This window comes from Ictidomys tridecemlineatus, chromosome 1 (assembly GCF_052094955.1).
Source record: "Ictidomys tridecemlineatus isolate mIctTri1 chromosome 1, mIctTri1.hap1, whole genome shotgun sequence".
Taxonomy (NCBI): domain Eukaryota; kingdom Metazoa; phylum Chordata; class Mammalia; order Rodentia; family Sciuridae; genus Ictidomys; species Ictidomys tridecemlineatus.
This window is the reverse complement of record NC_135477.1, coordinates 118,659,243-118,686,225: the sequence shown is the minus strand read 5'-3', so window position 1 is coordinate 118,686,225 and position 26,983 is coordinate 118,659,243. Positions and strand designations below refer to the sequence as shown.

At 38.6% G+C, this 26,983-nt stretch overlaps 2 protein-coding genes across 4 annotated transcripts in view; one reads left to right on the top strand and one right to left on the bottom strand.

The window, feature by feature from the left end:
* Window positions 1-17,869, top strand: part of Cdc23 (cell division cycle 23) — a 21,551-nt gene extending 3,682 nt beyond the window's left edge. For both annotated transcript variants that reach the window (XM_005327245.5, XM_078045792.1), the window contains 14 exons: window positions 1,148-1,285; window positions 2,443-2,485; window positions 3,192-3,297; window positions 3,601-3,733; window positions 5,218-5,395; window positions 5,481-5,578; window positions 5,730-5,811; window positions 13,352-13,505; window positions 13,620-13,739; window positions 14,056-14,131; window positions 14,457-14,518; window positions 15,960-16,038; window positions 16,115-16,234; window positions 16,440-17,869. In XM_005327245.5, the coding sequence (XP_005327302.1) occupies window positions 1,148-1,285; window positions 2,443-2,485; window positions 3,192-3,297; window positions 3,601-3,733; window positions 5,218-5,395; window positions 5,481-5,578; window positions 5,730-5,811; window positions 13,352-13,505; window positions 13,620-13,739; window positions 14,056-14,131; window positions 14,457-14,518; window positions 15,960-16,038; window positions 16,115-16,234; window positions 16,440-16,610 (1,560 nt within the window). In that variant the 3' untranslated portion in view covers window positions 16,611-17,869. The remainder of the gene's footprint in view (window positions 1-1,147; window positions 1,286-2,442; window positions 2,486-3,191; window positions 3,298-3,600; window positions 3,734-5,217; window positions 5,396-5,480; window positions 5,579-5,729; window positions 5,812-13,351; window positions 13,506-13,619; window positions 13,740-14,055; window positions 14,132-14,456; window positions 14,519-15,959; window positions 16,039-16,114; window positions 16,235-16,439) is intronic.
* Window positions 17,858-26,983, bottom strand: Kif20a (kinesin family member 20A). 2 transcript variants are annotated; one of them, XM_040273221.2, is made up of 19 exons: window positions 26,818-26,983; window positions 26,166-26,351; window positions 24,192-24,281; window positions 23,971-24,090; window positions 23,473-23,611; window positions 23,156-23,343; window positions 22,940-23,069; window positions 22,563-22,757; window positions 22,365-22,476; window positions 22,190-22,258; window positions 21,668-21,811; window positions 21,356-21,521; window positions 21,079-21,243; window positions 20,829-20,968; window positions 20,501-20,603; window positions 19,983-20,181; window positions 19,640-19,731; window positions 19,296-19,433; window positions 17,858-18,411 (listed from the first exon to the last, which is right to left on the bottom strand). In XM_040273221.2, exons 2-19 carry the CDS (start codon window positions 26,328-26,330, stop codon window positions 18,091-18,093), a joined length of 2,676 nt encoding a protein of 891 aa, XP_040129155.1. In that variant the 5' UTR covers window positions 26,331-26,351; window positions 26,818-26,983; the 3' UTR covers window positions 17,858-18,090. The 2 variants fall into 2 exon arrangements, with proteins under 2 accessions (XP_040129155.1, XP_077901904.1); XM_078045778.1 differs by having other exon boundaries at window positions 23,234-23,343.

Below are 26,983 nucleotides of genomic sequence, written 5' to 3'. Positions count from 1 at the left end.
AGTGCCCTTGGGTTCAGTTCCTGTCCAACCTCCCCCAAAACTTGCCAAAAAAAAAAAAAAAAAAAAAAAAGAAAGAAAGAAAAGAAAAAGGAAAAGGAAAATGCATGCTCATGAAACAGAGACCAAAAATCAGAAAATGAATTCAGGTCCTGAACACAAAACCATTTGCAACTTCCTAATGACATTTGAAGAAACAATATAAGTTTCTGAGTATGTTGATTTAGTGGTTTGTTTTGTTTTGTTTTGTTTTGGTACTGAGGATTGATCTCAGGGACACTTTACTACTGAGATACACCCCCAGTTCTTTTTATTTTTTTATTTTGGGTCAGAGTGTCTCTAAATTGCTGAGGCTGACCTTGAATTTGAAGTATTCTTATCTTAGCTACCCAACTTGCTGGTATTATAGGCATTGGCACTGCACCCAAATGTGTGTGTTGGTTTAATTTTTAAAATTTTTTTCTTTTGCCAGGTTTTGAGATGCATACCTGTAATCCTAGCTACATGGGACTAAGGCAGTAGGATTGCAGATTCAAGACCAGCCTGGGAAAAGTTAGTGAGACCCTGTCTCAAAGTAAAATAAAAGGAATGGGGTTGTAGCTCAGTGGTAGAGTGCTTGTCTAACATGTGTGAGCCCTGGGTTTGATTCTCAGCACCACATATAAAAAAATAAATAAATAAATAAATAAAATGAAGGTTTATCAACAACAACAACATAATATTAAATTTAAAATAAAATGAAAGACTTGGTATGTAGTCCTAAGATTCACTGCCCAGAAAACAAAAACAGAAAGAAAAAAGAATAAAAAGGGCTGGGGGTGTAGCTCTGTGGTAGAGTACCCCTACATTCAATACCTAGTTATTTAAAAAAAAAAATATGTGTGTGTGTGTTTGTGTGTGTCTTTGTCTTTTTCACCACCTTTTTATTTGAAAAGTATTTTGGAAAGAAGTAGTTCTTTCCAAAGAAAGAACTTGCCTGGTAGTACATATATAAAAATGCAGCATGTATATATCTACATATGTGTTAGCTTTCTGGAAATAGAAAAAAAAATCACTTTTCTTACATCTTGAAATTACTGAATATGTTTCTTATGTTTGAACTTTTGTTTTCCTATTTTCAGTTATTTACATGGACTTGTCTCTTTTCTAGGAGGATGCCCAGGATATGGATGCTTATACCCTGGCCAAGGCCTACTTTGATGTTAAAGAATATGACCGGGCAGCACATTTCCTACATGGCTGTAATAGCAAGAAAGCCTATTTCCTATATATGTACTCCAGATATTTGGTGAGGGCAATTTTAAGGTATTACTTTGCTTTCAGTGAAGCATTCATATTTAGAATTAAATAGAAAAATCCCAGCCTGAGTTGATTTTTAAATTTATAATAGTGGGGAATGGTGGTGCATGCCTATAATCTTAGTGACTTGACAGGCTTAGTCAGGAAGATTACAAGTTTGAGGCCAGCTTTGGCAACTCTGTGAGACCCTGTCTCAAAATTAAAGGGCTGGAGATGTAGCTCAGTGCTTATGTAAAGTGCCTCTGGGTTTAATTCCCACTACCAATAAATAAACTATTCAGTTTTCACTTTATTTGTAGTACATTTGTTGTTTTGTTGCTTGGCTGTTAAATTGTAAATATAAAGGGCAGTACAACTATTTAATTATGGAATATTATGAATGTATTTTCCTACTTTTTTTTTTAGTTATTTTATGTGTGAACAGATCTTTTAAAATATTTTATAAGGCTGGGGGTAGCTCAGTGGAAGAGTGCTTGCCTAAAATGTATTTATTCATTTATTTATTTATTTTTATGTGGTGCTGAGGATTGGGTTTGATCCCCAACATTGCAAAAAATATATATATATATACACTTTATATATTATATACATTTACAAGTGTAAGCATTTATAATGTAATGTAATCCTTACATTACAGGTGTAAGGATTGAATTTAGGGATGCTTAACCACTGAGCTACATCCCCTGCTCTTTAAAAAAAATTTTTTTTTAAGTATTTATTTTTTAGTTGTAGCTAGACACAATACCTTTATTTCACTTATTTGTTTTTATGTGGTGCTGATAATTGAACCCAGGGTCTCATATGTGTGAGGCGAGCACTCTACAGGATCTTGATAAGTTGTCCAGGCTGGCCTCCAGTTGCAATCCTCCTGCCTTAACCTCCCAAGTAGCTGGGTTTATAAGCTTGTAACACCAAGCCTGGCTGGATTCCTATATTTTTAATTATTTATAATTATTTACTGTACTTAACTACTTTGGTACTCAAATTATCCCACATTTAGGCAGTGGGAGCCCCCAAATGATTGTTTGAAATTAATGACCAAAAGCAGATGCTATTTTTGTTGGACTTGAACTCTTGGGTAGCTTTAAAACATGTTTCAGAATAAATTGAAAAAAGACCTACCTACTTGTTGAATTTCTTTTACAGTCTGGAGAGAAAAAGAAGGATGATGAAACTGTTGATAGCCTAGGTATGAATTTTTTTTCTCTTATCTCTTTTTTTTCTTTTTTTCTTTTTTTTTTTATTTTATTTTTATTTTTTTTTTTTTTAAAGAGAGAGTGAGAGAGGGGGGAGAGAGAGAGAGAGAGAGAGAGAATTTTTAATATTTATTTTTTAGTTCTCGGCGGACACAACATCTTTGTTGGTATGTGGTGCTGAGGATCGAACCCGGGCCGCACGCACGCCAGGCGAGCGCACTACCGCTTGAGCCACATCCCCAGCCCTTTTTCTCTTATCTCTTGGATTAAAAAGTAGCATTGCAAATTTAAGTGCCTGTTGGAGCCAGTCAGATAATATAACTGGACTGAGATGCATTGTTGCAAATTGCAGAGCACATGGCTTATCTCATGTACCCTGTTGGCACCCAGCTTCAGCTGAGGGCTGCCTTGTGGCACTCTGGGCCTGATGTTATTAGGGCCTTCTTCCTTTGGCCCTTCTCTGTTTCCTGAAGCTAAAAACTCAAGATTTTTAATTGAGGCTTCTGATTTTTAGACAATGATATCTAATTCAAATTTAAAAGCCCAACAACTATTTGGGTGTAGGACTGCAGACCCATTATGAGTATTTGCTGGAGGTTTCAAGTATAACCTTCAGTTGAAACTAAAGGGAATATATACATCTATGAAAATGAAAGCCAGTATCCTTCTCTTAGATCAGAGACTTTGTTTCTTTCCTAGGCCCTCTGGAGAAAGGACAAGTGAAAAATGAGGCTCTTAGAGAATTGAGGGTAGAGCTCAGCAAAAAGCATCAAGCTCGGGAACTTGATGGATTTGGCCTTTATCTGTAAGTGGTTTTTATAGTAATTTGGAACTTTCTATATCTTTTTTGTGTGTGGGTGAGTGTGGTACAGGGAATTAAACACAGGGCCTCGCACATGCTAGGCAAGTGCTCTACCAATGAGTTACATCCTTGGCTATCTTTTTTATTTTGGGACAAGGTCTAATTAGGTTCCTAAGGCTATCCTCCAACTTGTGATCCTTCTGCTTTAGTCTCCTCAGTAGCTGGAATTATAGACTTATGCCAGTGCACCCAGTTTCTATAATATAAAGCATTAACTTCTCCTGTGATTATTTCCTTCTTTCCCAGGTATGGTGTGGTGCTTCGAAAACTGGACTTGGTAAAAGAGGCCATTGATGTGTTTGTGGAGGCTACTCATGTTTTGCCTTTGCATTGGGGAGCCTGGTTAGAACTCTGTAACCTGATCACAGACAAAGAGATGGTAAATTGAGAAGATCCTTGTGAAGATCCCTCTGCTTCCAATGTAATTGGGGGGTGGTGAAGTTTTGCCCATATGACCTCTTTAGCTAGCTCTTTGCTGTGTCTTTAGTCCCTGTCACAATTTCAGAATTTACATCTTCATTGGATGATAACTAGATCTTGCTCAGTAGCTGCTGTTGGATTCTAATCCATTGATATTGGAATGTTTTTTATATTCATGTTTTGACATTCAGGTTTTCCTATAACTTGTTTTATGGAATAAGTGTTATAGTTTCTCCTCTAATTCTAGTGATACCATTGGAAAGATTTCTCTGATATCAAGGATTATACTAAAACATATTTTCAGGCCTCTTTTGAGATATCATGGATTCTGTAAATATTTAGAGATTTATTAGTGAAATAATGTATATGAAACTGCTTTATTAACTGCAATTGCTTTATTAGTCACTGTTAGAAGACTTTGTCTATGATGTTCATTCTGCTATTCTTCAGTGGCTAATGGAAGCAACAACACAATTCCTTTTGTTGGCTTTAAAGAGCCAAAGTAATGATTTATGCTAAAAATCTGTGTCTGAGATCTGACCTTTGTTTACTTATGTTCACCTATCTCTAACAAACTCCTAGATTTCCACTGAAAGTTTTACCTCTGAACTCAAAATATGCAAAACCAAATTTCTCATCTTGCTTACCAAATTCTTCTTGCTATCTTGATATCTCACTACGTTTGCTATTTCTCAAGACACTCACATCTTGACACCTCAGAGTCATATTTATTTGTCTTTCCCTTTCTCTTATTTTCCTTAATCTAGTCAATCATGAGACAGTGCCATGATTGCTTTCTTGTGTACATCTCTTTGTCTTGGTTCTCGTTGTCATCTCTGTTATCTCAAATTTGAATTACTTATAAGTAGTAGATACTTTCTCTCTAGCTTTCCCATTTTACACTTAACATTTCAAAGTCATCCTACATATTGTTTCAAAATTTATTCTTGGCATGAATGACACATCATCATGTCATTCTCTTGGCAGAAATGTATAGTAGTTTCCTGTTGTACCCCATTATCTGTTGCATGGTAGGATCTACCCTACCAGCCTAATCTTATTTTTCCTCTTTTTCTGGATATAGCTTCCTCAAACCAAGCTGGTTTCCTCATCCTATTCACACACATCATATCTGTTTTGGCCCTACTTAGGTTGTTGCCCTTGTCTCGAATGTTCTTAATTTTCCTTCCCCTTTTCTCTATTTAAACCCTACCCATTCTCTAAGACTCACCTTTTCTTTAAAGCCTATTCTCAGTAGATCATTCTTCCCTAATTGTGCTTATAAGCCATATTCACTTAGTTGGATTACCCTGTACTCATTATTAGGTGCTTTAATAAAATTTTAGTGGTAAATCCCTTTAGACAATAAAGATCGTTCCTTGATTTTCATTTGGGAGAGAGGTCAAATTTTATTAAGTGTGTCCCTCTCTCTCCTGCTGCCAGCTGAAGTTCCTGTCTTTGCCAGACACCTGGATGAAAGAGTTTTTTCTGGCTCATATATACACAGAGTTGCAGTTGATAGAGGAGGCCCTGCAAAAGTATCAGAATCTCATTGATGTGGGCTTTTCTAAAAGCTCATATATTGTTTCCCAAATTGCAGTTGCCTATCACAATATCAGAGGTGAGTGAATAAGGACAATGAAATACCCTCAGACCCTGATAGGTGCACTGTGTTGTTTTCTGAACTTGCTATGTTCTTTCTGCAGATATTGACAAAGCCCTTTCCATTTTCAATGAGCTAAGGAAACAAGACCCTTACAGGATTGAAAATATGGACACATTCTCCAACCTTCTTTATGTCAGAGTAAGCTGCTTCTCTTGCTTGGGTGTGATTAAGCTCTTTTGTATTTTAGTCTCCTGGATTGGATTGTTACCTGTTTGTGTTAGCTATAAGAGAAATTATTTAGAGAACCGTTTTCCATGACTTAGATTTTTTTTTTCTTTTTTCTCCCCAGAGCATGAAATCTGAGTTGAGTTATCTGGCTCATAACCTCTGTGAAATTGACAAATACCGTGTAGAAACATGCTGTGTAATTGGTAAGAGTTAACTACTTTTTTTTCTTTTAAGACTTATTTTTGTTGGGGCTGGGATGTGGCTCAAGCGGTAGCGCGCTCGCCTAGCATGCGTGCGGCCCGGGTTCGATCCTCAGCAGCACCACATACCAACAAAGATGTTGTGTCCGCCGAGAACTAAGAAAAAATAAATAAATGTTAAAAAATTCTCTCTCTCTCTCTCTGTCCCCCTCTCTCACTCTCTCTTTAAAAAATAAAAAAAAAAAGAAAAAAAAAAGACTTATTTTTGTTATAAATATCACAAATGTAAAAATAACAGCAGTATTAAAGTGTCAAAGATGAAAAAATTATGTATCAGAGAATATGAAAGCTTACTGTTACCCTAAGGTTGTTTGGTGAACTCCAGAATGTTTTTTGTGTGAATACCAAAAATATGTGTTTGTTTATAGTGTGTAAAAACTAATCATTATATGTATATATATATATATATATACTATACTATATACTGTATCGGTATTAGCCTGTCTTATATCCACTAGGTATTGTGTAATAAGTTTTGTGTAATAACCTATTTTTGTGTAAATACTGCTTTGTAGCTTTTTTTTTTAAAACGATATGTGTTTGTCATCTTTCCATATTAGTATATTTTGATTTGTTTTACTTTTGATGATAGTACCTTGTTTTTGGTGTTGGGGATTGGATCCAGGGCCTTCCACAAGCTAAGCATGCACCCTATCACCAAGCTATGCCATCAGCCCTCAGCATCTTATTATCTCTTTCTTTCTTTCTTTCTTTCTTTCTTTCTTTCTTTCTTTCTTTCTTTCTTTCTTTTTTCTTTCTTTTCTTTTCTTTCTTTCTTTCTTTCTTTCTTTCTTTCTTTCTAAATATTTATTTATTTGTAGTTGAACACAATAACCTTTATTTATTTATTTATTTTTATGTGATGCTGAGGATCGAACCCAGGGCCTTGCACATGCAAGGCGAGCACTCTACCGCTGAGCCATAACCCCAGCTCCTTATTATCTATTTCTATTAAATATTTCTGCTTAATAATTTTGTTTATTGATTTATTTTTTTGTGGGTGGTGCTGGGAATCGAACCCAGGAGTACTCTACCACTAAGCTACATCCCCGGCCCTTTTTATTTATCTATTTATTAATCTGTTTATTTATTTATTTTTAAAATATTTTTTTAGATGTTGATGGACCTTTATTTTATTCATTTATTTATATGTGGTGCTGAGGATCGAACCCAGTGCCTCACACATGCTAGGCAAGCGCTCTACCACTGAGCCACAACCCCATCTTTTTATTTTATTTTTTTTGGTACTGGGGATTGAGCTTAGAGATACTTTACCACTGAGCTACATCCCTAGTCCTTTTTATTTTTTGTTTTTGAGATAGGATCTCTCTAAGTTGTTGAGGGTCTTGCTAAGTTGCTAAGGCTGGCCTTGAATTTGTAATCTCCTGCCCTCAGCCTCTGGAGTTGCTGGGATTACAGGCATGCACCACCATACCAGGCTTTATTTAGTAATTTTTTTATAATATAAGTTGCGACTAGTCTTTGTTAATATAAATAAAAATTGCTTTAAGAAACATCTTTATGCATATGCATTTGTTTTTGGATGCTTGAACCTATTTTTGTGTAATAAGTTCCTAATCGTAAAAGCCTAGATCAAGGGTGTGTGTGTTTGTTTTATACTTTAATATGACTAAAAAGTGTGTTAGAATTTCCAGTCCTATGAAAAGAGATGAGCGTGTCTGTTTTCCTGTACCTGACCATCTCTTCTCTACAGTATTGATGATTTGGGCTGGATAGCTTTTTTTTGGGAGGCTGTCCTGTGCATCATTGGTATTAGTATAGCCTTGTCTTATACCCTCTAGGTACTGGTAACTTCCTTTCCCCGGTAGTTATAAATAAAAACATTTCTAGATGTTGCCAAACACCTTCTTGAGGGTTGAGAACCATAACCCTGTATAGGCCATGCTATGTGGCCTGATAATCAGTGGATATAGACAAGTGAATGACTACTCCTGGAGAAAGTAAGCATGGTGGGTTTTGATTGAAAGACTCTGTTTTCTGAAGATGAAAGGGTCTTTGGTCACATTATATCAAGATCATACATTTGTACCTTTCTAGGTCAGGATATTATTAATAATCTAATAGAATTTCAGTTCATCAGTCATTTGATTAAATACTTTTAGCTCTTATGTTATGGTCTATAAAGCAAAGTAAATATTAACAAAAATATAGTAAGTCCTTTGGGAACACAAATAGGCAAAGAACAAATGGTCTTTTCAATATCAGAGTACTTTGAATGAACTATAATGTACATTAGGTAAGGGTGGAACTCCAGTTTATTTAGAAATGTCTCTTGAGTATCTTCTGTGTGCCAAGTCACTATGCTTTGTATTGCAGTACCTACCCTAACTGCCTACTGAAGAAGACTAATAAGAAAACAACTATCAGCAGGTTGAATGTTATAATTGAAGTAAACGCAGAATGCTAAGGGAGTACACAGGAAAGGTATCTAATACAGTCTGAGATTAGGGAAGGCTCATTAGAGGTGATACTTGAATGATGGGCAGGCGCAAAAGAATTCAAAAAGAGAGGAGAAGGGTTGACTTAGGAAGAGTATCATTTGACCAGAGGTAACAGACATTGTATCAGAAAATAGTTATTTGTGCCTGGGCATTTTGTGAGGGGTAGGAATGAACAAATTTCAGGTAGCCTTTTGTACCCAATAGGCGTCTTCTGGAGGATTTAACTAGAGAGTGATGAAAGTGGTCAGATTTTTATTTTGAAATAACAACCAGAAACAATTGTGCTGGGAGGATTAGAAAAAGGGCAAGAGTAGAGGTAGAGAGACCAGCTAGGAGACTCTTGCTGTAATCTTGTGTATGAGATGATGAGAGCCTAAGCTGACACATTGGCAGGAGGAGTGGAGAGGCTATTGGACTTAGAAGATATTTAGGAAGTAGAATGAACAGGAATTGGTGATTGGTTAACCAGATTGACAATAGTGACTTTTACATGATGAAAGGAAATAGAGGTAGAGGAGATAATGAATGATTCCTTTTTTTTTTAACCTATTGACTTGAAGCCATTTGAAATCAAAGGAGATCCCTAATATAGTTCTAGAGATAATTGCAATTGGTATTTTCAGTATGTCCTTCCAGACTTTTTACATGTATATATGAATGTATGTGTGATTTTGTATGAGATTTAATCACCCTAGGTTTATCAAATATTAATATTTTGCCATATTAAAAGACCTTTTTTAAATATTTATTTTTTAGTTATAGTTGGACACAATATCTTTACTTAATTAATTTATTTATATGTGGTACTGAGGATCGAACCCAGGGCCTTGCACTTGCTAGGTGAGCGCTCTACCACTGAGCCACAACCCCAGCCCCTATAAAGACTTTTTTTTTTTTTTTTTTTTTTTTATTAAAGAGAGAGTGAGAGAGGAGAGAGAGATAGAGAATTTTTAATATTTATTTTTTAGTACTCGGCAGACACAACATCTTTGTTGGTATGTGGTGCTGAGGATTGAACCCGGACGGCACGCATGCCAGGCGAGCGCGCTACCGCTTGAGCCACATCCCCAGCCCCCTATAAAGACTTTTTAAGGAAAAAAAAGGGGGGGTGGGGGAGATATGCCTAAGAAGAATAATGATTAAGGAGTTTCTTGGGGTTTTTTTGCTTTTGTTTTATTTATTTACTTATTTATTTTTCCTTTTTTTTTTTTTTTGTAGTTGTAGATGGACAGAATGCCTTTATTTTATTTGTTTTTATTTTTATGTGGTGCTGAGGATCAAATGCAGTGCCTCACACGTTAGGGAAGCACTTCACCGCTGAGCCCCAACCCCAGCCCATGCTTTTGTTTTATTTTTAATCATTCAATGAAATGTTCTTTTTTCCCTCAGTATATCCATAATGCCCAGCAAAATTACTGATATATAGTCAATAAATGTTTGTGGAATTCAGCCCACATACCTTAAAAATTTAAGAATAGGGAACATTAGGTATGACAAAAAATGAACTTTATTTTTCATATTATAACCAGTACAGAGAAAGTGGAAAGGAGAAAGAAGGATGGAGAGGAAAAGAGGAAACTGAGGACCTGAGGGAATGAAACAACCTGAGAGGAGAGTGATGGCAAGAATTTCCTACTGGTTTAGTCCGTGCTTCTGCTTTTAGTCTTGACATGAATGGTTTCCTTCTGCACTTGTCCAGTCACTTTCTCTAAGAGCCAGCATTATATGTATATCTTGCCATAATTTGAACTCTAGACCCAGACTGCTCAAGTTTATTTATTTTATTTTTTGTGGTGCAGAAAATTGAATGCAGGGCCTTGCACATGCTAGGTAACCAATGTATTACTGAGCTACATCCCAGCCCAGACTGTGCAAGTTTAAATCTGAATTCCGATACTTTTTTTCCCCCCTGTACTAGGGATTGAACTCATGGGGACTCTGCCACTAAGCCACATCCCCAGCCTCCCCCGCCCCTGCCTTTTTTTTTTTTTATCATTTATTCTTTAGTTTTAGGTGGACACAATAGTTTTTATGTGGTGCTGAGGATCGAACCCAGTGCCTCATGCATGCTAGGCGAGCGCTTTTCATCTGAGCCAACCCCAGCCCTCCTCATCCCTTTTTGAGTTTTTATTTTGAGAGATGATCTCAGGCTGGGAATGTGGCTCAGGCGGTAGCGTGCTCGTCTGGCATCCATGCGGCCCGGGTTCGATCCTCAGCACCATATACCAAGAAAGATGTTGTGTCTGCCGAGAACTAAAAAAAAGTAAATATTAAAAATTTTCTCTCTCTCTCTCCTCTCTCACTCTCTCTTTAAAAAAAAAAAATGAAAAAAAAAGAGAGATGATCTCACTAAGTTGCCCAGGCTGGCTTTGAATTTGTGATCCTCCTACCTCAGCCTCCTGAGTGACTGGGATACAGGCAGGGGCCACTGTACCTCACTAGGTTCTGATACTAAGTAGCTGACTTTGGACAGAGTTCTGTGCTTTAGTATTTTCATCTATAAGGGGAGAATAATAAATAAAACCTTCTTTTATGTAATTGTAAAGATTTAAAAAATAAATACATATCCAAAACTTACAATACTGGAAATTGCCAGAAAAATTATAATCATTCATTACATTTTAGCTCTTACATCTACTTAATCCTTATGCAGAACTTGCTAGTTCTGTCTTCCCTAATATCTCCTTTGTTATCCTGACTTCTTTAACTACTGAGTCTCATACCCTTGCTATCACTAACCTACCTCTTCTTTATTACAAAAGTTCACCTTTGGGCACTCTGCCTAGATCTGCTTACGCTTCCATTTCTGAATCTGAGTCAGTGGCAGAAGCAAAGATATCCTTGTGTAGGACATAAAGTCCTCCATCCCGCTTTTTTCTAGATGAACATGAAATTGAGTTTAAACTTAAATAACCAGGTACAGAGTACAGATAATTTATATAATTGATTTCTCCTTAATCAAACTAAAAGGCTTGAGTCTAGACAGATTTAAAAGACATATATGGAAGACTTGGGGGTTTTTTGGTTAGCTTATCAAAATGGAATCACATTATGTAATTACTCTATAATTTCTATTTTTTACTTGATAGTTTATTTAATGTTTCTTGTAAGTGTATGTATGTGTAAATGTGTGTGTGTTTGTGTATCTAAATCTATTTTTAAATCTAATTTATGCACATGCAATTAATACAATATATAAAGGACTTTTTAAAAAAATTTTTAAGTTGTAGTTGGACACAGTACTTTCATTTTATTTATTTATTTTTATGTGGTGCTGAGGATCGAACCCACGGCGCCTCACATTTGCTAAATGAACATTCTGCAGCTAAGCCACAACTCCAGCCCATAAAGGACATTCTTTTAAGTACAGGTTTTTTTTTTTTTTTTTGCTTGTTGCATTCTTTACCCTTTAAGTTATTGTATTAACATGTTCTCATACCACATTAGAATATATACATATATGCAGGGTATAATGGGCTACTTGCTTAACAAAAGTAGGATCAAATTTTATACTAATGTTCTGTATTTTACTTTTCTCATTAGATACCTCATGAAAATTTCTCCAAGCCTTGGTATAGCTCTAATTTATTCCTTTAAAAAAATAGCCTTATTGGGGCTGGGGATGTGGCTCAAGTGGTAGCGTGCTTGTGTGACATGTGCAGGGCGCTGGGTTTGATCCTTAGCACCACATAAAAATAAAAAATAAAAGATGTTATGGCCACCGAAAACTAAAAAATAAATATTAAAAAATTCTCTCTCTCTCTCTTAAAAAAAAAATAGCTTTATTGGGCTGGGATTGTGGCTCAGTGGTAGGGCACTCGCCTAGCATGTGTGGGGCCCTGGATTTGATCCTCAGCACCATATAAAAATAAATAAATAAAATAAAGATATTGTGTCCAACTACAACTAAACGATATAAAAAAAATAGCTTTATTGAGGTATGATTTACATAGCATAAAATTTACCTATTTTAAGTTTACAGTTAAATGAGTTATAAATTTACAGTTTGGAATCATCATCATAATCCAGTTTATAATATTCCATCATCTCCAAAAGTTATCTTGTCTGTAGTTGGTCCCATTCACATCTCCTGGCAACCATTTCTATTTTCCAGGTTTGTAGTTTTGCCTATTCTAGGAAATTGATATAAATGAAATTTTGCAGTAGTCTTATTGTCTGACTTCTCTCAATTAGCATGTTTTTGAAGTTTATCGATGTTGTTGCAGATATCAGTAGTTCTTTTTATTCCTGAGTAATATTCTATTGTTTGTATATAACACTGTTGTTTATCTATTTGCCACTGATGTAAGATGAATGGCTTTTAGGATCTTAAAATAAAATCTTTCCCAGAATACTAAAGTCTTTTGCTTGCTCTTTTTGGAACAAGTGATTAGAACTGCCTTGATTCTTGAGGAGGGAAAACTCTCTGAGCTCTATTTTTTTTAACCCTTAGGGATACTTCCTTATAAACTTAGGCTTGAAGGGATATAGTTTGAAAACCACCAAGCTAAAGTATACTATTGAAATTTCATATACTATATTAAGAAAATGAGTATATAAATGCTATTTCCAGATGAGATTAATGAAGAAAAACTTGGCAGTGTTTGGGAACAATTTTATTTTTTAATACTACAGGGGATTCAGCCTAGTGGTGCTCTACCTATGAGCTATATCTTCAGGCCTTTAATTTTTATTTTGAGACAGGGTCTTGTTAAATTGCCTAGGCTGGGCTTGAACTTGAGATCCTCCTGTCTTACCCTTCTGAGGTGTTGGGATTATAGGTGCATGCCATCACACCCAGCTGGGAACACATTTGTTTGTGTGTATGTGTGTGTGTGTTAACCAGAATTTGTGATAGATTAACTATATTTGCTAAGGGAATGATAATATTCCCCTTGTTTAAAATTTGGCTTTTCTGCAAAGTTTCATGCTTACCTGGTAGAATGTTATTTTAGAAGACTTATTTTTACCCTTCTACCTTTATATATATATATAAAATATTTTTTATTTTTTTAAATCAGGCAATTATTATAGTTTACGTTCTCAGCATGAGAAAGCAGCCTTATATTTCCAGAGAGCCCTAAAGTTGAATCCTCGGTATCTTGGGGCCTGGACACTGATGGGGCATGAGTACATGGAAATGAAAAATACATCTGCTGCTATCCAGGCTTATCGGTGAGCATCTAGTTGGGGGTTGAGGATTGCTGTGTTGATAGAAGCCTCAGTTGAGCCTGCAAGTTTCTAGTCTTGATTATGCTTTCTTAACATTCTTTCATTTTCATTTCTTAGACATGCCATTGAGGTCAACAAGAGGGACTACAGAGCTTGGTATGGCCTTGGGCAGACCTATGAAATCCTTAAGATGCCATTTTACTGCCTATATTACTACAGACGGGCCCACCAGCTTCGGTAAGTCTGGTCACTTTACAATGTATCTGGTGTGGGAAGGGCTGTTTCAGTAGCTATTCATGAATCACAGAGAATGGTTTCAGCTTTTGGAGACCTGAATTTAAGCTTGCTAAAGCTGTTTGGTCATTTTTATTTAATGTCTTCCACTAATGGGTTAATAGTACAATTATGAACACAAAGTAACCTAATTATATGAAGTATTAGAATAAAGGTCAAACCTTGCATAGATTTGAAATAGTGGTGCTAGTTCCTCAGTGGAAGACTTCAGTTATCAATAAAGTCTTTGCACAAACTACCTATTCCTCTTCTTTCTTAGGCCCAATGATTCTCGTATGCTGGTTGCATTAGGAGAATGTTATGAGAAACTCAATCAACTAGTGGAAGCCAAAAAGGTACCTGAAATTGAGGTCTGGAGAATTTGAGTGGAAATCTGCTGTTTAGATACAAATGGGGCTATATGTGCTCTAATTTTCCTTTATATTGATCTATGTGTAAGGAAAAGTCTGAATATTTACAGGTGCATAGGCTAAAAAAAAAGGTGTGCTGAGATCATTAGTGGGAATGCTGTTTATAGCCTGAACCTATTAGAAATGGCAAAAATGTCTTGTATTTTGCAAATCTGAACTCCTAGGAAGCTTGTAGGACCTTTCCCTTTATGTGATTAATGATGGCACATGGGACGATGGTCAAAGCAACTGGTTTAATTTTTTTTGACAGTGTTATTGGAGAGCTTATGCTGTGGGAGATGTGGAGAAAATGGCTCTGGTGAAACTGGCAAAGTGAGTGAAAGGAGAGAAATACTATTGATATTTCTGTTGTCCTTTTTTTAATATTTATTTTTTAATTGTAGTTGGACATAATACCTTTATTTTGTTTGTTTATTTTTATGTGGTGCTGAGAATCGAACCCAGGGCCTTGCATAGCACTCTACCGCTAAACCACAATCCCAGCCCCTCTATTGGCTTTTCTAGGATGGTGGGTCTTGCATATTTTAAAGCCTCCTCCCGCCCTTCCATTGTCATACATGAGTGTGGGAATTTGAATCTCGAAATGTCATTCCTCTTTGAAGGGGAAATAGTTTTCCCTATTAAGCAAGAGACCAAGATGAATTGAAAAAAGTAAATGAATGGGTAGGGTATATAGCTCAGTAGTAGAGTGCTTAAATGGCAATATGATCCCTAGCACTGCTTTTAAAAAAGAGAGAGAGGGCTGGAGATGTGGCTCAAGTGGTAGCTCGCTTGCCTAGCATGTGTGAGGCACTGGGTTCATTTCTTAGCACATAAAATAAAATAAAGATATCATGTCCACCTAAAACTAAAAAAATAAATAAATATTTTTTTAAAAAAGAGAGAGGGCTGGGGTTGTAGCTTAGCGGTAGAGCACTTACTTACCTCACGTGTGAGGCACTGGTTCAATCCTCAGCATTACATAAAAAATTAATATAAAGGTTTTTTTATTTTTAATTGCAAAGAAAAGAGAGAGAAATGACATTTTTGTGTTAGAGCAGTCTAGGAAAACTACGTTAAGGATCGATCTCCCTCAAAGAAAAAATTAGTAATAGCTCAAAATAGTTGGAAAAGAGGTATTTAAATGCAATTTAGTTTCTCCCAGTTTATTTATAGATTTTTAAATCTGAATTGTTTGGTTTATTTTTCAGTCTCATTTTCAGTATTACCAGGGAATTTTTATGAGGTTGTATACCCAGTTTAAATATTTATTCGTAACTCTCCCTCTGTTGGTAGTGGTAAAGTAATGGTTTTTGCCATGCTGAGTATCAAACCCAGGGCATCACACTTGCTAGGTAAGCATCCTACCATTGAGCTATGTACACACCTTTTTTTATTTTAAGACAGTGTTATCTAGCCTGGCCTTGAACTTGAGATCCATCTGTCTCAGCTTTCCAGGTAGCTGGGATAATAGCCACTGACCACCCCCAATCCTCAGCCTTTTTTTTTTTTTTTCCCTTGTGCTAGGGATCAAACTCAGGGCTTAATGCATGCTAGGCAAGTGTTCTACCACTGAGCTATACTCCCAGCCCCTGAATCTAAACTTCATTACAGTAACCGTAACATCTTGTGGGAACTAAGACTTTTTCAGGGTCTTGTGTCATTTATGTCAAAATTTGTGCTTGTAATTATCATTTTTTAGAACTTAATTATTTTTTTGTCACTCATTTGCTTTGAGGTCTGATTTGTATTTAAAGCCAATTTTCTTTTGTAGGCTTCATGAACAGTTGACTGAGTCCGAACAGGCTGCCCAGTGTTATATCAAATATATCCAAGATATCTATTCCTGTGGGGTATGTGTCATAACATGAGAGTTGTGTTGCCAATCTTATTCTTACCATCTCAGACATTTCTGCTTTCCTTGTCTAGGAAATAGTGGAACACTTGGAGGAAAGCACTGCTTTCCGATATCTGGCCCAATACTATTTTAAGTGCAAGCTGTGGGATGAAGCTTCAACTTGTGCCCAAAAGTGTTGTGCATTCAATGATGTACGTATCAGTTCTTTCGTAAAGGGTTTGGATTTGAGGCTAGAATATATGATCATTACCATGATGTATAGGTGAAAAGTGGGTATGAATATCAGTGGAAAGCCTTCTTTGATCTGTGGAACTTGTATATCATCGTTGTCTTAATAACCTGTTTTTGAGAATAGCCTTGAATATATTTTGAAACAGTTGCCTGACTTTCTTTCAGACCCGGGAAGAAGGTAAAGCCTTGCTCAGGCAAATCTTGCAGCTGCGGAACCAAGGGGAAACTCCCACGGGCGAGATGCCTGCTCCCTTTTTTCTCCCTGCTTCATTGTCTGCTAATAACACCCCCACCCGCAGAGTTTCTCCACTCAACTTGTCTTCTGTCACACCATAGTTGGCTGCTTTCAAGTTAGCACTTTGCTAGACCCATATTAAGCCTTACCTTCATGTAAAGAATGGCCATGTCTGTCCTTCCAAGGACTGCAGCTCTTTTTGTTTCTACAGATGGAAATAGCTCCTTGGGGACAGTTTATATAATTACCTTCAAAGGCAAATAGAAGAATATTGGCAGAAACAGATTCTTTTGCCAGCACTTCTATCTCCCTTCTATTCAGAGTGGCTGTCAATCTTGGCCTTCTTCTCAGTGCCCTTTCTCTCCACCCCCATTAAAACATACCTTTTACAGCACTTTAGCACAGGCAATGCTACAGGAACAAGGTTTTAATGCTGCTGGGAGTGGGACAGGCAAGAAAGGGAGAAGTCTGCCACTCTACCCTTTTCTGGCAGTAAGGGCACTAACTACCCTAGGAAGGAGTCAGGACACTAGACAGAAATGACTCCTTGAATTTGCCGAGTTATGATCCCTGTTTTGATATTAGAGATTAGGTTTAAACAAAGTGGAGCTATACATTTGTTCTTAACCTAGGAGACATTCTTCAAGACAGTTTTGAAAAGGAATCTGGAAGTAACTTACTAGGATTGAAGGGCAAAAAAATCTCCACCTGAACTATTGATGACCCTTCCTAAGGGCAAAGATGGCTATAGCACTAGCTATACCTCTACCAAAGCAAAGCAAGAATTACAGATAATTCATGGACTTTTGAAAATAACATTTTTGACTATATTGAGAATAAACTTAATTCGTGCTGGTTTTAATAAATTTTTGATATAATTGTTTCTTTCCTTCCTATCTCCAAAAGAATACATTTTGTCAGCCTTATCTGTCTAGACTAGGTAAAGGGAATCATTTTTGTGGTGCTCTTGGAGGATTTCAGATCTGTGCACATGTTCACTAGCAGGTAATATGCTTTGACTGTGATGTCAGCTATAATGAACTTGTAGATGCTATGAACCATTCTGGGCTCAGGATCTAGTTTTCCTTCTCTTGTTCCCAGAACATTTTTATTACCTCTTCACTTCCTAATGTATGATACTTCATTTTATATTTAAACATGTAGACTATCTAATATCACTTGAATTCATTATTACTAAACCTTAGACTTGGTATATGCTAGTTGCTGGTCTTCATTGCCATTTCTATGCAAAGTTCTTAGGGGCCAGAATGACATTGAGTACCAGGTTTTCTGCCCTTTTAATAATTTGTTTTAATGATTTTGCTAAATTTGATATTTGAATAAAAAATGTGAACAATAATCTTTATTTAATATAACTTTTTTTGTGTGCATAGAAACCATATGAGTGAAAAAACACGAGATTACAAAAGTGATTATAATACAAAAGGTGTGGGGAACTAGTATTTGAGTATTGTGTGCTGCATACAGTTCCAGGTATATGGTAAAGCTGAAAACAGGTCTGTTTATTAAGCTGAGCAGCTGATCCACATAGGGAGATGACTGTGTTCTTTCTCCCCAGTCTTAGTATTTTTTGCCAAAAGGCCCAGATTTGAGTAAAGGAGAGTGCCTTGAGCGCAAGATCCGGGCATAAGGGCTACAGTCTGTTGAGCTTTGGCAGGTAGGTGTCCGGGGAAGTAAGTTTCGAAGGAATGGTTTCTTCCCTGGAGGTTGCTGGTTTGGTTGCTGGTTTTCCTGGTTGGTACCAAGGCGCTTTTTGGCAGAAGCAGCCTGGCCTTGAAGCTTTTGCACAGTATGATACTGCTCAGCAATGCATGTTGCCTTCTTCTGAAGGTCCAGTTTCACTAGCATCATGTTGTTCTGCAGTTCAGCTAGTGTCTGGTCCTAGGGAATATCAGTAAAGTTAGAAAAAATGCATCTTTGTATGGTATATTTAGAAAAACAAGGTGGCAAGGTAATACATGCTATCCATTATTAGTAACTAGTAACTATTTTTTCAAAGATAAACTCTTTAAGGTTAGAGGTCATAACTGAATAGAGGATATATAATTTTAAGACCCAAGCACAAGCAGTTCTGAACAGGACATTTTTTAACACAAACTGGCATGAGCTTAAACAAGTTTATTTAACTTCCAAGAGCCTCAGTTCCTAGACACAAAATTTTGTGCATAACACCTGTAATCCCACTATTCAGGAAACTTAAGAGGATCAAAAGTTCAAAGGTAACCTGGGCAACTTGTATGTCCCTGTCTCAAAAATAATAAAGAAAAAGGTATGCTTAGTCTAAGATGTACATTTTTCTTAAACATTTTAAGATCTCTGGGATTAGAATGTATTTTATGGATGAGAAATGTCATAGCTTGGGCTGGGGTTATGTCAGTGGTAGAATGCTTATCAAATGATAAGCCCTGGTTCCATCCCCAGCCTCATAATTAAAAATAAAGATATTGTGTCCACCTAAAACTAAAAAAATAAATATTAAAAAAATAATAATAGATAACATGATACCAGTGGCATCTTAGATGATATATGACCGTATATGCCTCCCTATAGTTGTTATGACAAGGTGCACATACATTACCACAGTACCTATTAGTACTTAGTAAATGCTTCACAAAGAATCATTTCTTATTTAGGAAGGAAGAGAAATTCCTCCTTACTCTAAGTTTATCCTAAAAATCTTTTTCTCTTATGTTCCTGATACCCTTTTTCACATATATACTGGAATGGGCTAGTAAGAGAAAAGTGGGTATTTAGGCTGCTCTAACCTGTTTGATTAAGATGTCATCACAAGTGGTCAAAGCTTGACGAAGTTTTCCTGCCCCAGTGCTGTGGCAACAGGCCCTTTCTGCTGATTGGAGAGACTCACCAAGTTTCTGAAGCTCTGACCGCAGTAGTCTTATATTCTAAAAAAAGGAGTAGGATCAGATTGTACCAAGATCAACCAGGTAATGATGTGGAGGGGTTGGGTCACCATTTGAAGAGAAGTAAAATTAGAAAGTCTGGTCAGCTGAATGAAAAAGCCATTCCCCAGAACCCTGCACAAAAGAACCCCTTGTCCTCATGAATCAGAAACTGCCTTAGGTAACAGCTTTTGTAACAGAAAGGTTACCTTCTGGCCCTCCTCTAACTTCTTGTCCACGTCACTGGTAAAGGGCTTTGCTGAGGGTGGTGGTTCTAACATTCTCTGATACTTCTGCAGCTCTGAAGGAAAGAACAAGGAAACTTGAACACATAGATTTTCTAGTTTTAGACCTACCTCTTTTTAATGTAGTTAACAGTAGCTTACAATAAATATAAAAGGTGAGGCCACATAAAGCCTAGAGTGAAAGGTCAGGGGGACCTTTTCTGCAGCTTGGAGTTGAGGAAATTATGTTGAAATTAGAATCAGCCCAGTTTTGAATACCACATTTTCCCTGAATCACTAATGCTTCCTGCCTTCTCTCCTTCCTCACCTTTACTGGTAGAGTTTAGCTCTGCTTTGCACTGTTGTAGTTCAGCATTAACCTCCTGGAGCTGCTTAGTGGAGGCAGAAGCTGCCAACCTATTTGACCGCCGCATGGATAAGTTAGACCCTGACTGTTGATGGGCCTCAGATTGCTGTCTGGTTTCCTGCAAGAGAGCTTCTAGTTCTTCAATTTTTTCATCCCGTTCCTAAGAGTGAAGTAGAGAGCACAATTCTGTTAAGGGTCAGACAAATACTTGCAGAAACAGATGACAAACAGTGAACAAAACCTTTCCCAATACTTCAAAAACCTATTTGCTAGCACTTCTATTAATTCTTGCCCAACTAAACCCCTTAATTCACTAAACATACATTAAACATGTACAAAGCACCTAAAGGGAATACAGAAAAGGAGTTCTATATATTATAAATGCTTGCTCTTACCAGAGTTTATAAAGTCTGTTAACCTCAGGCAAATTAGTGACAGAAATCTGAGTAGCTAATTGGGGCTGGTTCAGGGTAACTTACCTGAATCTCTTCGTTGTAAAAACTTGTGAGTGACTCCTTGAGAATCTTTAGTTTCTCTTCATACATTTCCTCCATTAGTTCCTTTTGGGTGTCCAAATGCTCACTGTCAGAGGAGAAAAAAGAAGTGAGTGAAGATTTTTTTTTTTTTAAATATCTTTATTTTCATGTGGTGCTGAGGATCGAACCCAGTGCCCCACGTGTGCAAGGTAAGCACTCTACTACTGAACCACAACCCCCCAGCCCGTGAGTGAAGATTTTGAGGAGTATACTTGGAGGATGATCTATTCCCTGTCCCACTTGACAGTAAGAGGGGTCACTATGCCAGTACCTGCACCACTGTTCCCGTTGTTGCATTTGTTCTACCATCTCATTGCAAATTTCATCACGGAGTTGCATCTCCAGGTGCAACTTTTCCTGTCGTTCTTTCAAAAGCAGAGTTTTCAAGGCTTCCACCACCTGTAGGAGCTCCTAAAAGGAACATACTTGTCAGATGTATGCTCATAACCCAAAAGGCCCAAGACTACGTGGAAAATCTATAGCCATTAAGCTGCTGCACCAAAGCTTTTTTGTATTCTCACCTCCTTGCTGTACATGGAGATGTCAACTTCATTTTCAGCATGGTTGTCAAGGCCTGGGTCTGCCTTACTCCCTTTCTCTAAACCAGGGGATGCCTGAAGACTCTGTTCCTTGATGAATGAATGCAGTGATGGGAGTCCTAGTTGCACAGGTGGGGCATGCACAAGCTAAAGGTGGGGAAAAAAACCTTAATTATAAACTCCTTAACTGTTCACTGGTAAATTTCTATAAAGTTAGCAGCCCAAGGTAGGCACAATCAGTACACCTACAGCTTCTCACCTGGCTGGCAATGGCTGAAAACTTGGCCACGTGAAGAGTCTCATCATAGGTAGAAGCACAAGGATTCACATTGACAATCATGCAAGATCGGCCTCGGCCTGTGAAGAAGCCTTGGAACACTCGGGTCAATTTGCTATCACGGAAAGGAACCAGGTTCTGCTTTGACCTAGCAAAGAACCAGAGGTAATAAATCTGTGAATAAGAATTCTAATCCTTAGGTATCCTAAGGCTATCCCTAGTCGTGACCAGGAAGCCTTGGTAAATAGCAGAGTCCTAGGCCATCCCAGCCCAAGTTTACAGTCAAAAGCTCACCGGTTCTGTTGGTTTTGGCGTAGAGCAGCAATACAGCGGCCCAAGGTGTGCAGAGAAGTGTTAATGTTTCCTGCTTCCTTTAGCCGTTCACCACTCTTTTGATCTTTGCAGCGCTCTGAACCAGCCAGATCACAGAGTGAAAGCCTAAAATGATGCACAGGATCAGGCATAAGGACCTCTTATAATGTAAGCTTACGGCCCATCATATTGTTTTGGAGAGGAGAGGGCCCACCAAGAATCTCTGTACCCAAGTAAGAACAAATAATTCTGAGGACCTCCCTCTGCTCCCACAATGACTAAGTGATCAAGAAAATCAAACTTTCTTCTTTTCTTAATAATGGGATTAAACCCAAAGCCTCATGCATGCTAGGCAAATGCTCCATCACTGAGCTACATCCCCTTTCCAAGTGGCCTAGACTGCCTTTCAACTTGTGATGCTCCTGCCTCAGCTTCCTGAGTAGCTGTGATAAGAGGTATGCACCCACATCTGGCAAGATCAAATTTCTAAATGTAAAAACTTACTCGCTGATCTTGGGAATTATATCCCCTTCTCCCTGAAGATGCAAGATCCGGATTGAGAAGATGCTATGACTAAAAGTTAAGAAAAAGAGGAAAATCATTGAATATATTTCCTGAACAGATGGAAGACTAATGTTTCCTAGATATAGTCAAGGGTTTATTCACAAAATTCACTCACCTACGGCTAGAGTTCTGGTTCAGGTGTGTACTGGCAAAGCTCTGGTTCTTACGACCCACTTTTAGGAGTCTCCAGGCTTCCTCAGCATCTTGAACATGAATCCAGTTAAGATCTGGGGCCAGAGGAGAGAAAGGTGTAAGATGGTAATATCCAACCCCCTCCAGGGTTTCTGCCTGGCTTTTCTCCACATTCACATACCTTTCACATAGGGATTGCCATTTTGATCCTCGCATAGCCGCAGAGTCTGCCTCTTCCGCTGCTGGCTAGGTGGTTCTAACAGGTCATAAAGCAGCTCATTGTAGATCTCAAAGAAGGAGATCCAGATGGAGAAGCGAATGTCTGCTGGTATGCTTACTGGGGCAGTGTCTGGCTGTGCCCATTGGTGACTTGTTTCTGAGGAGAAAGCCAATGTATAGACTATCAATCCTTGGGCAATTCATCTAACCTCTGGACTGCAGGGGCCATTGGAAGGTGGAGCTCAAGTTGTAACCTTGGGTCTGCTCCCCTGGTAGCTGCTAGGAGGAAGGAGTAGGTTCCTCTTATTACTTGGCAAAGAGCACATTCATGATACGTACCATCCAGCTGGCTACTGCTGATAAATTGACTGGTAGAAGAGAGCCCAGCAATGCCACTGTCAAAGCTGGTAGTGGTGCCCATCCGACTTTCAATGTAGACACTCCTCTTCAAAGAGGAAGATAGCTCCTCCTGAAGGGACATAGGGAGGAGGTAAACACAAAGCTTTCCTGAGATCTGTATCCCCTACCCCTGCCTCATGTATACCAACACTTCACCTCTTGAAAGCCTCCACTGAGCAGGGACATCTTCTTCATTTCTTCCTGTCGAATCTGCCTACTATCTAGCCAGATTACCTCATTGGAGAGCGAGGGCTTCAGGTCAGGTGTTGAATGAAGTTGGCCTTGGAGACTATTGAATATCAGAGCCAATGACCGAGGCAGGATCCCTCCATCTTTGATGGTACCTACAGGCATATGAATGATGGACAGCTGAGGCAAGTCTTTCTCCCTCTGATTCAGAGCACCAAAAAGTAATTACAGGTCAATCCACCATCAAAGGCCAATCAGCAATACTGTGAAGCCTTACTACTCACCTTGAATCGTGTGAGTCTTCCCTGAGTTGGTGACTCCATATGTATAGATAAGCCAGTTCTGCCCTTTGAGTACATCCTTTACCATCTCCTTCACGGTCAGGTTGAAGAAGGATGACTGTCCCACTTCTGGCCCAAAGATCTGGAGACAGACCCAGTAACTCAGAGGTCCATTCTTCATCTCCCACTTGCATTCTATGCAAGCTACCCTTCCTGGGTGGTTGGCTCTGGAACCCATTACAGAAGGTTCTTTCTGCCTTGCTGTCAACTATTCCTAATCACTGAGGACTCAACTACTCTCTATTAGTCCATCTTTCATCCAAATCAAGAAATACTTAAAGAATGCTATGCACCAAGCCTGATTTGCACACACTATGGGGTAATATAATGGTCACAAGCAAGGGCTTTGGAGATGGATAGACCTAAATCTTAATCCTGTTTCTCCCACTGATTAAAATCCCTGCATGCTGATTCCTTGGTTAAAGACTAGTATATCCATACCTGGGAAAAGGTGAACTTGTGGGTAGCTTGGCCAATTCCCCGCTCGTTGCTTTTCAAGGCAAAGGAGTCCTTGGGTGCTTGCAGAACAAGGGTCTCCATATTCTCAATTCGAACACAGCCCTGAGAAGGGGGAAATACAGTTTTTATAGAAGGAAATGTTGCTGGAGAATCTCTTCTTTACTGTATCATTCCACTTTAAAGCCTCCTCCTCAAACACTCACCTGATCCTCCTGTCGTTCCAACTCGGAAGGTAACAAGGGCCTGACCCTCAGGTATACTTTCACCTTCTCTGTACTGTCTTCACATGGAACCTGTGGTAGAATTCCAGCCCAGAATCACATATTAATCTCAGAAGTTACCTCTGAACAAATGGGCAAATAGCACGGTTCCTAGGAATCAGGTTAACACAAGCCCATTCCATCTCAAACGTCTCTGTGCAACTACTCTTTGGTTCTACAATCATTCTAACCCACATGACCTTTTTTACTCCTTTGTCACCCTCTCTCTCTCATCAGTACCCTGCAAACCTGGCTTGCCACACCAATTATCTGAGTTAGAATTGGTTGAGTGGTATGAAAATCAGCATGTGGGGCTGGGGATGTGGCTCAAGCGGTAGTGTGCTCGCCTGGCATGTGTGCAGCCCAGGTTCGATCCCCAGCACCACATACCAACAAAGATGTTGTGTCCGCCAAGAACTAAAAAATAAATATTAAAAATTCTCTCTCTCTCTTCCTTTCTCACTCTCTCTTTTAAAAAAAAAAGAAAAGAAAAGAAAATCAGCATGTGATACAATAGCAGAGTATAGTAGTTAGAGCACCTTGGACATAGACACACCTAAATTTGAGTACCAATTCCATTATTTAATAATTAAGAGCTCTTGAACAAGTTCTTTAAATTCTCTTTGCCTCAGTTTCCTCATCTGCATAGTGAGGTTAATAATAGCACCAACATCATTCATTCAACAAATAGAGAATGCCTACTATGGCCCAGGAACTCTAAAAGGCTCCAATAGCTCCTAATGAGGGATGTTAAAGGCTCCAGTAGTTCCTAATGAGGGATGTTATCAAGGATTTTGCTTTCATAAAAACTGTTAGTTCCTAAGGGGGGGGGGGGGAATAGTGTGATGACATATGTTAACATTTAGCATAAGGCCTAGCACAACAGTTTTTAACCAGGGCCATTATTTCCCCTCAAAGAACACGAGGTTATTAAAGTGGGAAGGCATTACTGATATCTAGTGGGCAGAGGCCAGGAATGATGCTCAACATTTACAATGCACAGGACAGCTCCTTACAATAAAGAATCCAGCCTCCAAATGTCAGAAATGCTGTAGCTGAAAGACCCCAGCTTTGCAGCAAGAAAGCTAAAAAAAATGGAAGCAATTGTTGATATTATTAAAACCTGAATGTACGTTCTACTTATGTAAGATTATCATGTGCAAATAATCGTGGGGGGTGGGTGGGGGAGTGGCGGGGGTGGGGTTTGAATCCAGGGTCTTACATGTTAAGCATGGGTTCCACTTACTGAGCTACCCTCTCCAGCCTGTACAAATCATTTAACATAACTGGGTCTCAAGATGGACAGATGCATTTATCCTTGTCTCAGAGATTACCTAAGAGTTATGCACTTTATTTCATTAATGCAATGCAAATAGTAGTTATTCTTTTTTTTTTTTAAGAGAGAGAGAGAATTTTAATATTTATTTTTTAGTTTTCGGCAGACACAACATCTTTGTTTGCATGTGGTGCTGAGGATCGAACCCAGGCCGCATGCATGCCAGGCGAGCGCTCTAAATAGTAGTTATTCTTATGGGCATACAACTCTACATTTTTTATTTGTCTTGCCCTTAGTTTAAATTGATGTCTCAGACCTTAGGGATTACTGGTCGTTGACATTAAACTATCCTGTATGGAGGATTATAGGCTGAGAATATAATTTTCTGCCCCCAAGCCACTATCCAATTCTTTATGTGTGTTTATTTTTTGGTACTTGGGATTGAATCCAGGGGCACTTAACCACTGAGCCACATCCCCAACCCTTTTTTGTATTTTATTTAGATACAGGGTCTCAATGAGTTGCTTAGGGCTTTGCTAAGTTGCTGAGTATTCCTTTGAACTGGTGATCCTCCTAACTCAGCCTCCTGAGATGCTGGGATTATGGCGTGTGCCACCACCACCACTATTCAATTCTTTTACCTGCTGCTTGTCCTCCAGGGAGGTGGAGATGACAGAGCAGTCTGATAGTAGGTCTGTCCGGATCACAGATCCCAAATCTGCAGCTGTGGATTCAAACATTGGGGAGACTACCACATTCTCATCAGACAGCAGGCCCACAGGTGGAGAAAGGATTCCTTGAGACATGGCAGCAGAGGCAGCCTAGGTCTAAAAAGAGACAGAGTATGTAGGAAGAATAAGAAATGGAAGGAGCAACAAATCATAGGTAAGAAACAATGCCCTTGCCCCAGGGCACTCGGTTCACAGCCTGAATTGCAACTCTGTATTTTTTCTAATTACTAGCGAAGAGGAAGGGGAGGGGATATTGAATAATTTAAATCAAGTCTAAGGCTTCTTTTCTAAACGTGAACAGCAACTAATAGATATCTGGCTCCAAAAGTGGAAGGCCACGCTCCAAGTAGGGTGCCTGGCCTGCCAATGCTGTGGAAGTGATGTCAGGATCAAGAGTCCATTTGCAACCTCACCCCAAAGCCCACTGAAAGAATATAGGTATTAAGGGAAGAAAGAGAGCGGGTAGTGCGGAGAGGGAGATGGCTGCAGTTCCTCTTTGTGAAAGCCTACTCTGCAAGGGCAAGAGTTGGGAACCTCAGTTCCAGCCAGGCGGCACACTTACTGGAAGACGCGGCCCTCGCTGCTTCTCAGGTACCAGCTGAATCCCAGCAGCAGAACCTGGACTTTCGCTACCGGAGAGCTCAACTCCGCCCATGAGGTGCAGCTTTGTTCCTAATACAATGTTTTAAATTATGCACTGAGTTCGTTCGGCCAATCAGAAACGAAGC

What these genes read in the sequence shown, in the direction of transcription:
- Kif20a (XM_040273221.2), bottom strand. Translation starts at nt 26,330, where the DNA reads ATGTCTCAAGGAATCCTTTCTCCACCTGTGGGCCTGCTGTCTGATGAG. An exon ending in CCCTGGAGGACAAGCAGCAG is followed by an intron (nt 24,282 to 26,165) that starts GTAAAAGAATTG and finishes ATTCTACCACAG; the next exon opens with GTTCCATGTGAAGACAGTAC. An exon ending in TGGCAATCCCTATGTGAAAG is followed by an intron (nt 22,477 to 22,562) that starts GTATGTGAATGT and finishes CTCTGGCCCCAG; the next exon opens with ATCTTAACTGGATTCATGTT.